Source organism: Myripristis murdjan, chromosome 21, assembly GCF_902150065.1.
Source record: "Myripristis murdjan chromosome 21, fMyrMur1.1, whole genome shotgun sequence".
Classification (NCBI taxonomy): Eukaryota; Metazoa; Chordata; class Actinopteri; order Holocentriformes; family Holocentridae; genus Myripristis; species Myripristis murdjan.
The window spans coordinates 12,595,228-12,606,984 of NC_044000.1; the positions used below are offsets into that span (position 1 = coordinate 12,595,228).

Genomic DNA, 11,757 nt, shown 5'->3' on the forward strand with positions numbered 1-11,757 from the left:
CTAAATCAGTGCCCACTGTCAAAACAACTGGTTTCAAGCGGCACCAGTATTGACAATAAAAGCACTGGCCCATAGAGAATATCAACAATGAGATACTGTACTTGCACTGTGTCTTGTAAAACACTCTTTAGATAGGTTAGATATTGGGCTTGTCTAGTGGTTACAGAGACTGCCCTAAACAACGCAGTGTTGGTGCCTATCAGCAGCCTTGTGCTCCAACAAAATATCCATGAGCAAGACTCGAGCCCTTCCTGCTCAGTCATGAGAAGTCTGTCTTTGCTAAACACACTAAGTCTGTCTTTTCTAAACACACCTGAAAATGTTAATATGCACAGGGAGAGATAAAAAGATACACTTTTTAATAAGTGGATTGGCTATTCCAGCTGTTATCTCTGTGTGTGTGTGTGTGTGTGTGTGTGTGTGTGTGTGTGTGTGTGTGTGTGTGTGTGTGTGTGTGTGTGTGTGTGTGTGTGTGTGTGTGTGTGTGTGTGTGTGTGTGAGTGAGAGAAAGAAGGAGGCACAAACAAAGCTGATAAACAGACCTTGAGGAAGTTGTATCTTACACTAGTAGAGACTCTCCCTCTCCCTCCCTCTGTCACTCTGTTGCTTTTTTTCCATTTGCATTTTTGGTCTAACCATGCCATGTTGATTTCCATTTCCATTACCAGTTTTAGCACACCAAATTGTGCCACGCCCGAGATGGACCATCCCCAGAGTAGGGCCAAAGCATGCAGGACCCGCCCTCAAGCGGGCTGTGGTGAATTTCTTAGTTACATTAATATTGTTCATGTGAAGTAGCCATTTCAAGTTGGACGTGTTGATTTTTTTGGAAAATAAAAGAAGTGTGTGGGGCACTGGTAGAGAAGGGCAGAAAACCTATTGAACAGCCCACAGGCAACTGGTGGGTCTTTGCCGTTAGTTGAAGACACATCTTCAAGCGGGTAGCCCTGTTGGAATGGAAACACAAATTCCAGCGGTGCTGGGTTGATTTGCCGAGTCAAACCGGGTAGAGCCAGGCCAGCATGTGTATGGAAAAATGGCCTTTCTTACTCTGCTGCTTTCTTCTCCTCCTCCATCCTCTCCCCTTTGCCCCACATCCCGCCCATTCTTCTCTAATTTCACAACTGTTTCTTTTTGAAAATAAACAACCTTAACTTGGTGGTAGCGCAGTTGATTTCACTGTAAATTATCTTTTGGAAAAAAAAAAAAAAAAAATCACTACCTCATAAATAACGCACCTCCCTGAAAAACAGCCGCCTTCTAATTTTTAGTTTTGATTTAACTCATCAGTGCTAGTGCCGTTCTGTCTGGGCGTAGTGCTGAGACAACTGGTTTTAAAGTGTCTGCCTGTGCGTCTGTGGCTTCCACCGACAGTTCACACCCTCTCCCAGTGTCACTTAACAGGCCTAAATGGAAAGATGAACTCTTTGAAAAACAGGCTGTAAAATGTGTTTATGACTGGTAGCAGGGCGAAGCGGTTGTACAAGAAGGCTGATCCAGAATTAGTCTGCATGTGTCTGTGATTGTATGTATGTGAGTTTCCCCGCATGCTCCTATAGTGCTTCTGCTCATTATAAAATAGCTGGTGAATTCCTCAAACTAATAAAGCTCAAAGTTGCTGTTTAAGTGAAAACTGTAAAGCCTCTTGAGGAACTATGAAGTTGAGAATTCACCCCTTTTTTCTAAACTTAACTATGAAAATAAAAACACAGTTTTTGCCAGTTTTGGTCAGAATTTCATTTCTTTGGAGAGGAATTTGTGCCTCGGGGCCAAGATCTGTGGTCCCTTAACTTCAAGGTTATCTTGAGCCATCGCATCTATTATGACCTTAATGAAGAGTGTGAGATTAAAAGGGACTTGGCGAAGGCAAAATCAACCTTTGTGCAGTCATGAAATATCCCTGAAATGAACTTCTGAAGGACAGTCAAGTTTTCCTTTGGTAGACTCCTGTTCACTCAGCAGTCAAGGATTTCAATTAATAATCGACTCTGTGTCCGTTTCCTTAAAAAATAGTCGGGATTTGGAAGGAAAGCTCTCACCGTCACCGTTAGAATAAAAAAACACAGAACAATGGGGAAAATATAATTTAAGCATAACTATGACCAACAGTATTTTTTCATTATACTTCTATTCCACATACTACACCCTGTCATCAGCATTCACGCTGAAAATTTAATTTTTCATTGTCCTCAAAATGTTGAATCACAGCTTTTCAGATTTAGGTGTCTGTTAGCGCAATCTCTATTAAGCTGATGTTCTGTGAGGTAGAGACATTTAACCAAATCCTCCCCCTGGTGTGCTCCATTCTCTGATCTGAAAGAGACATGAGATGCACTGCAGATATGCAATATATTCTCTCTCTCTCACTCTGTGTGTGTGTGTGTGTGTGTGTGTGTGTGTGAGAGAGAGAGAGAGGGAGGGAGAGAGAGAGAGAGAGAGAGAGAGAGTTGGGGGGGTTAGAGAGAGGAAGAGAGAGGGAGAGGGAGGGAGAGAGAGAGAGAGGGAGACTTAGTGAGAGGGAGAGAGAGAGAGAGATGGAACATTTCTCAGTTGGAAATCAGGGTGGTTAAGTAACATTACAGTGGTAGTTCCGCTGCCTACAAAGCTTCTCTATAGACACATTTGCGCGCACACACACACACGCATACGCACTCATACGCAAACACACATGCTGTGCCAAGTTGTTGGCTCATCTCTTTGTTGCGGAGCCAAAAGATGACATAATCACCTGCTCTCTCTCTCTTGCTCAGACAGCGCGCACAGAATCCACTGGAACACACACACACACACACACACATTAATGCATATGCTATCCTCTGTCAAAAGTAAAGTCAAGCGGCTGGACTCTTATGCAGATGTAGATGTTACTGTGTCTTTCATGTGCACACAGTGGACATGTATCTGTAATACTGAACAAGATGTAACATACTGAGCTACTGAAACCTTTCAACCTCATTTGGACTCTTTGATAAAGATCAATACACACTTTAAATACTGATGAAGCTCACGATTCACTTTTTTTTTTTGTAGAATGATTCAGCTCTATATGATTCTGTAAACTGTTATTCAAGTCAATGATTCAATTCAGTACTTTTACCCAAATTTTGACATCAGAATGAAATGAACATTATTTATTTTACTAAAAAAATACTTAATTGAAAAAAAAAGTTTGCATTGTATCATATTCTGTTAGCTTTTTTTTTTTTTTTTTTTGGATAATAACAATTCTATTCAGAGCATGTAATCAGTTCAGGCAGAAATCATAGTGATTCTGCAAAATTTATAATTATACATTAATGTAATAAATTAATCGTTGCACCCCTGTCCGTTGTGTTTTCATATAAGGCATACTCCTTTTTGGCAGGGAACAAGATGGTATGACAGTATATACAGTATGATACAATATGATATCGTTATCATAGAAGCCTGACTCACTCAAATATCCTAATACAATAAAACAAATTTCCTTATCTAAGCCATTGTGTTCTCTACTCATCTTGTATTACCAATTCCCTCAAATTGTCCTGTAAGTCATGTAAACAATTAATTGGTACAATATGGTCTATGATATGTACTAATTAGTGATTAAATCAGGGTGTTGGCATTTATTCTGTTGCAGTTCCCGGGTGACCGTTTTAATATGAAACACTTGCCTTACCCTGGGTTTGAATTCAACATAGTTCCTTAAAGCTTCTTATTTTGGACTTGGCACCCTCACTAACTTTCCCTACCCCACACCCTTGGATCTGCAGGGTTTTGATGTGATAGGCTAATCCAGTATGATTTTTTTAAACATCACTGAAATATCCATTTCGCCCATCTGTGCTGTGCTGTTGGTAAATGAATGTAATATGATGTGCGGTCTGATCAAGACAGAACATTTCAGGCCTGCTGTGCTCTGCCCTCCTTCTGAAAGCCTGACCTCATTCTGACCCATAATAAATGGTAGTGTGCGTGTGTGTGTTTAAGACACAAAGTGGCACCAGCAGTAACAGCCAAAACAAAGACAATGTGCTTTGACTGGTGCTTGCTTCCCTAAGGACTGCCTTGGACACACACGCACACACACACACACACACACAGAGTAAAACGAGTGGCTTTAACTGAAAGCCCTACCTGACTGATCATGTTGTATCAACGCACACACTCACACACATTGCTTTCTATTGTCTGGGTGATGTGAGGAAACGTTTGCTTCTTCGTGCAGCCTTTTATTGAGGTTAATGCATTGTGAGTAACACAAAGCTCTTGTGTTTCTGTCTCTTGCAATCTTTTTCTCTCTGGCCTCTCTGTCGTTGTCTCTCTATCTCCAACCCCACCTCTTTAAAAGTCAAACAAGAAGACCTTCAGCTAGCCAGACCATTTGCTAACTCCCTGTCTCTCTACTCTCTCTATTTCTGTGTGTGTAGATTTTCAATGTCTCTGAAAAGCAAGGTTGCTGCCTTCCTGCTGTCCTCAACAACACCTGTTAAACACCAACAGTAACAACTCACACCTTAATAATTTTGAGGTTCTTTTTGTAATGTTGTTTAGATTTACAATATATAGTGATAACATTTGAGAGGGATGTTGTCAGTTGGGTACATGAAGAGGAAGGTTAGCAGATTCACACAAATGCGGCCATGACTTTTTTCGCTCAAGTTGAGAAATTTAACTGACACGACTATGGGAATGATGCAAATTTTATGTGTTTGCGTCATTCACAACGAATTTGTGTCTATTCGTTTTACATTGACTTTGTATGGAATCGCACACGTTAAAAACTCGCTTTGTGTTTGGTCTGAACACACGCTAGGGCTGAACAAGAAGGTGAAATATAATCCAGTATGGCCATGTGTAATATCCAAATCACATTAGTTGGAATCTTTTTGATAAAATCTGACAAAACGCACAATAAATGAAGTGTTGTGCCGCGGTTGTGTTTGGTGTTGTGTTTGGTACAGATCCCAGCAAAAGTCATATCATCATAATTTTAGTAGTTTGTTGAGGGAAAATGAATTATGATTTTATCATATCATACAACCCTACCTTTCATGATGATGTCTACAACAGTGGTGCAGCATTTACAAGGCCAGTGTGTACTGACTGAAAAGTTTACCAGTAAGTGATGTACATGAGCTACATTGGAATAAATAACAGTAGAAAGTAGAGAGATGGTTAGCTGGCTCCCTGGTTACCACAACAGTTGGTGTACCATTGAGTAAAGCACAGATTTATGGGAATTATAAGCAGTGTTGGAGCATGCCTCTGCCCAATCAGATCGCTTGGATGAAACTACTCGTTGCATCAAACTCAAAATAATCATCACTCTGCTGCACTGAACATGTGTAATTATGCAAAACAACTCTAAATCCTCTCTCTCTCTCTCTCTCTCGCTCTCTCTCTCTCTCGCTCTCTTTTAACTCATCCCTCCCTCCTCTCCTCCCAGGTCTCCAGAAGGGGTGGATGGTCAGCCCCCTGCTCTGCCCCCCAAGCAGCTGAGCAGGAAGACCCTGAGCCAGATCATCCAGGCCCACTCCCAGCAGAGCCTCCTGGACAACCACCTCAACGAGATGTACGACGTCCCCGTCAACACTGACAAGACCACGGTCAGTGCGGCAGAATTACTCAGAAACACTCATCACATCGGATTTCGAAACAAGACAGCTCTTAGCCTCTGTGCGAACTGGCTGAGTCACATTCATGGAAAAATAACCAGAAAAAACCCCTGCTACCGCATCACACTTAATTTTAATATTAATGTTGGAACTGACGATCATCGCTTTTTTTCAGCTGCTGATGTGTCATGTAGCTATCCAACTTTTACATTCTTTTCACTTTATCACGATGTGTTATTGCATTGAGCTGTACTTGCACCTCTAAGATTTTTTTTTTTTTTTAAAACAAAACACTAACTCATTGCCTCTCCTGGCTTAATTTAACATTTTAGATGTTTAATTGGTGCTCATACCAAGTGCAAGTGAGTGCAACAGTAGAGTCAGCTTAAACTCCAAAATTATCAGCTTGTAAAACAAAAAATATTGAGCACTGTAAGAGTCACAGCCACAGTGCTTTGACAGTAGATATAACAACTATTCTGTGTTCCTGCATGCTGGGAAGAGAAACACAGACAGAAGATATGGGAGAATGGCTGTGATTTGATCATGATCAAAAAATTAGATTGACAATATTTGCATTGCATTATAATACACAGTGGCTTCTTTTAAAGCGCTCTATACTAATGTAACATGTACTGTATCAGGTAAGGGATCCCTACCCTCAAGGCCCAGCATTAGCATGGCAGCATTTTCCAAACATCTTGAATTTGATAATGAAAAAGTTACACCAGCCATTAAATTAGTATTGCAGCATGCCTAGAGAATGCAACATGATTACTATTGCAGTGCAAAGTATTTGATTCAGGGTTAAATCTGTATAAACTTTGTCTCAGGATACAAAGAACCACAATGTAACCTACAGTATCAATATTATAACATATTTTATCTGTGTCTGTCTACCCTCCAGCTAAATGGAGTAGTCCCACATGATAATCTTGTCCTGATCAAGATGAGACCTGATGAACACGGACGCTTTGGCTTCAATGTCAAGGTGAGAGGGATGCTAGTCAGACACAATTAAACTGCTCTTTTTTTTCCTCTTTTCCCCATAAAGTGCATAATCCCTTCTTATTTTAGCATAATCATCATCATCTGAAATATTAACCTATCCTCACAGAAATAAAAAATGGTGCATTTTATCCATCATGCGGCACTATTTTTGTGTTTTTTTAACTCAAAACTTTTTCTCAGTGGCAAACCCAAGTTTTTATCAAGTTTTGATGTGTGGTTGCGTGTCTCCAGGGTGGAGCTGACCAGAAGATGCCCATCATCGTGTCTCGAGTGGCTCCGGGAACATCAGTAAGTCTAAGTGCATCGAAGTGGTCAAAATGTGCATTGAAGTGGTCAAAGTGTGAACCAGTCTGAGTACTTTTCCATTTACAGTTTTTCATGCCAAATCTTATACAAAAACAGTCACAGGGATGAATGGATGTATTGCTTATTTCTTAATTGACCATCGTATAAGTCCTCACACAAGTTGATAATGATAAGTCATGTAAATAAAACAGGAAGTGGACTACACAGGCTTATTTCTCGGTGTTGTACACAGGTAAACCAGCATATTGATGATCTGTCCTCAATAGCTGATTCAGAATAGGTCAGCAGATGAAGACTGCAGTGGGTTCCACCCTATAAAACAGCATGGCATTTAGTCTGCATAGACAAGATTCCTCTGCTCAGCAATAGGTGCTGTGCCTGTTTGTTTCACCAATAGCTGCATTTCAGACTTTTCATGTCAGGAGGCATTTTTTATCCTGCTGGAGACTTTTCATTACGTCTGAGCACATGCTATTGAAGTATTGATATTAGGCCAATGGGACAGCTTAATTTGCTGATTCAGGTAAGAGTGCACCAATATCATTATGCTGATGAAGCTGTCTCTCTCTCTCTCTCTATCACTCTGCTCTCTTTCCTCTCTTTCCTCTCTTTCTCTCTCTCCCTGCAGGCTGACCTCTGTGTGCCTCGCCTTAATGAGGGGGACCAGGTGGTTTTAATTAATGGGCGGGACATCTCTGACCACACCCATGACCAGGTGGTCATGTTCATCAAGGCCAGCTGTGAGAGCCATTCTGGAGAACTTATACTATTGGTCAGACCTAATGGTGAGTTGCTGCCATTGGTCAGATCTCAGCTTTGAAAAAAAGATGTGTCACTCCATCAGAGACAGAGTGTGAGACAGTCAACTCAGGGGCTACTAACATCAGCATTTCTGGAAAAAAAAAAAAAAGGACCACTCTGCCTGCTACCTGAGTTGCACCTCTAACTTTCTCTATCCTCCTTGACTCCATCACACTGTCAACTGGGGAAATTAAGAATTAACCACAGACATGACCATATATTGTATTAGTGAATTACATACTGCCCACAGTGTATGCTATATTATTATATTACCCACAATATGTCAAGTCACAAGCTTGGAGTCAAGATTGGTTGCCTTCTGGTTGCTCAGTCCCATGGAGTTGCACATCTGGCTTTCTGTACGTCTCAGCCTCTGGTTTGTCACCATGTACAACAGGGAGAGGCAAAGCATTTCCTGTGATCAGGATCAAGGATGGGGGGGGTTGCGATGAAAGATGATGAAACATTAACATTCTTGGTATTTTAAATAGGTCAGAGAGGGATTTATGTATTCTATCCCGTCTTACATCAAAGCACATATATGATTGCATCAGTATATTGAATGCCTGTCAGGCTGCATTATTTGAATTTGCTATTTTTTTATGTTTCTTTTAGCATTCCTACAGGCATATAATTTTTTTTTAGTTGTATAGATATAAACTACTATAATTATCGTTTTATCTACCTTATCTACCTTTGTTTTCCATTATCTATCTATATCTATCTGTATCTACATATCTATATATATGTCTATATATCTATATTTATATCTATGTCTATACATATAGATAGATATAGATATATAGATATGTATCTATCATGTATATGTACACACACACACTCAACATACATGAACTAATGAGTAAGAACTGTATGACACATTCTTTGTCTTATTTAGCCATCTATGACGTGGTGGAGGAGAAGGTGGACTCGGAGCCAGATTTTCAGTACATCCCAGAGAAGTCCCCGCAGGATCCTGCCCAGCTAGACCAGCATGCTTGGAGGGACTCCATGGTCACACTGAAGGAAGGCCTCGCCAGTGGAGCTATACTAGCACAGTTTGATGTGAGAACACATAGATACACACACACACACACACACACAGGCATACGGTGTCCATGGGTGTAAGTATGGGTGTAACCTGTTTGGTATAATTGTGTGTATGTACACATGAGTCATTTTTGATTAAATGATTGATTGGTAGGTTGGTTTAGTGTCTTTGAGAAATTAAAATGTATATTTGTATGGATGAGATCCGGTAGAAGCTGAATAACAATATCACTAGAACTCCAAGTATTTGTGGATTAATTAAAAATAACAACAACAAAAAAAAACTTTAGGAAGGCTTGCTGGTAAAACAAAAGGGGTTATACAGCCAGCTGCTATAAGTGTCAATGGAAGGGGCGGTTTTAGGTGTTACGGGGTTAAAAGAGTAGAAGGCTCAGTCTCTTATCCTCTGACGCCGTGGTGGCAGCACCTGGAAGTGAGGATGGACTACAGTGGTGATGAGATCACTTCAGCAGGTGGAGCTTAGGCCATTTAGGGTCTTGTAGTTCAGGAAAAGGATTTTGAAATTTGTCCTGTAGTGAACAAGAAACTATTGGAGTCAGTCAAGTATGGGAATGATGTAGACTGACTTGTTGGTTGTGTTGAGTCCTCTGGCAGCTCTGCTCTGGTTGAGTTGCTGGCAGCTGACGGATTCAGCTGCAGGACCAGAGGGAGGATTGTATTGGTATTGTAATCAATATGATTAAGGTATAGATCAGTTTATTAGCATCAGATTTGGAGTGGGATCACATTGGTCTTTCTGTGTTTGTGAGGTGGAAGGAGGTCTTGTTGATGTCGTCCAGCCAGTTGTTGAGGTTGGAAATTGTGCTGGTGCAATTGCATATCATCTGCATAAAAACTGACAAATTTTTGTGAAGTTGATGTTGTAATATCTGATGATTTAACAAACAAGCAGCATATTGATTAAGAACATAATTGGGCCAAGTACTGAACCCTGTGGAACACCTTGGTTGCACAACACACCTGTTACTGGTGACGTAGGAGGATAACCACTTTTGCACTGTATCAGTGAGGATGGCAGCGAAGGAAGATGATCTGTTCTTGCTCTTGCTTTGGCCTCTTGAAGTGGAGAGAAAAAGAGTATCAGAGACATACAGAGAAACAGAAAAGAGGGAACTGTTCAAGACATATTATTTCCTCCTCCGCATTCTTACGACTTCCTGTCTTTTATCAACAGCACTTAACTGTTTCCTGTTTCAGTGTCCTGCTGTGTTATTAGTGGAGAGGAATGTTAAACAAACACACACTCTCTCTGTCACACAGACACACACACACACACACACACACACACACACACTCACATAAATGACTGCAAACAGATATACACAACCGTTAATAATGTGCACAACACATGCCAGCAACTGCATCACACACATTAATGATCACAAGCTCGTAACAGTACATGCTAACACACACACTAATGCCTGCACATTAGAATGTGCATGCTCTCACAAACACACTGGGGTAAAAGAGAGAGAGAGTGGTGTTATTTTCATCCCATGTGGTGTGTTGCTTTATACTGTATGTAATGAGCTGTTGCGTTTAAACGCCACTTAAATTGGTTATTGTATCAACTCTGCTTGTAGTCCTAAATATTAGTCTAGCTCGTATGAATACCCTGGAGATATATGCAATACATGAGTTACAGTAAGCACAATGAACAAGACTGTGTGGATGTGTGTGTAGGTGTTTGTGTATTTGTGTGTTTTAGATGTAGGTGTTAGTGTACATAGTTGTTTGTGTGTTTGGGTTTGTGTAGTTATGAGTGTTTGCACGCACATAAAAGTGAAATACCATATGTGTATGTGTAGGTGCAAGCAGCAGGGGTTCTCAGACATATTGGGTTCACTTTCACTATGTTCATATAAACAAAACACACGCATATACACACTGTTGTACATGCAAACACACATTCAATTCACATATTTATTTATTCATATATATATATATATAGTAGTGTGTGTAGAAATGTGTTGGTGTTTAGATAAATTGATAACCCTCTTTCCTTCCACAACAAATTCAGGATATGAAATAGCCTTCTGCTTTGACTTCAGTTGTAGATACAGTTTTTGACTTGATGCATGTCGCTCTGTAGTTTGTTAGAAAATCCTATTCAAAGTGTCTGTGGAAGTACTTAACTCAGTCAGTCAGAACAATTTAGACCTAATTCTCGGTTACAATGACAACTTGCTACATGGTATTTACACCACTAATTATTTTTTGTGTTCCTTTGCTTACAGCAATTGTACAGGAAGAGGCCAGGAATGACTATGCTGTGTGCCAAATTACCTCAGAACGTTTCCAAAAACCGCTACAGAGACATCTCTCCTTGTACGTAGCCACACAGGCTAAAAAATAATACTGTTGGTTCAGTTATGTCCCAGTATTAACCTTTTGTCATCTCCACTCTCTCTGTCCTTCACTCATCTTCTTGATCTCTTTCTCTCCTCCATTATCTATTATGGTCTGTCTTGCTGTTCACTCTTTTTCTGTCTGTATTCCCCTCTGTATCTGTTTTGATGCCGACTTTCTCTTCTCTTCACTCTCTCTTTCTCTTGTTCTGTTTCTAGATGATGCCACGCGGGTCATTCTGAAAAGCACAGATGACTACATCAATGCAAATTACATCAATGTGAGTCTCTCCCTCCAATTTTCTTCTCCTCCATTTTTCTGTCTTTCTTTCTCTCCCTGATCTGCAATTCCATGTACTCTCTTGCAAAGTATGAAATCAATGGTTTAGTCAATATGTAGGCATTCAGCAATTCATAACAATTGCAGTGAATGAATAAATAAATAAAAACGCTGAACTTAAGTGATGTGAGCTGTGAACACAGGTTGAACTTTTGAGCGTGGTGGGTGTTCAGTTTTGCCAACCACCCTATCACTTGTAAAAAAAAAAAAAAAAAAGAAACACAAAAGTGATTTGCTGTTTTGTTGTTTTGATCATACTGGTGAATAAACTAATCAGATGATC

At 40.2% G+C, this 11,757-nt stretch overlaps 1 protein-coding gene across 1 annotated transcript in view; it reads left to right on the forward strand.

The window, feature by feature from the left end:
* ptpn4a (protein tyrosine phosphatase non-receptor type 4a) overlaps positions 1 to 11,757 on the forward strand; it is an 88,985-nt gene that overhangs the window by 66,495 nt on the left and 10,733 nt on the right. The window contains exons 16-22 of the mRNA XM_030080164.1: positions 5,429 to 5,588; positions 6,505 to 6,588; positions 6,840 to 6,896; positions 7,543 to 7,699; positions 8,614 to 8,780; positions 11,024 to 11,114; positions 11,354 to 11,415. Coding sequence (XP_029936024.1) covers positions 5,429 to 5,588; positions 6,505 to 6,588; positions 6,840 to 6,896; positions 7,543 to 7,699; positions 8,614 to 8,780; positions 11,024 to 11,114; positions 11,354 to 11,415 — 778 coding nt within the window. The remainder of the gene's footprint in view (positions 1 to 5,428; positions 5,589 to 6,504; positions 6,589 to 6,839; positions 6,897 to 7,542; positions 7,700 to 8,613; positions 8,781 to 11,023; positions 11,115 to 11,353; positions 11,416 to 11,757) is intronic.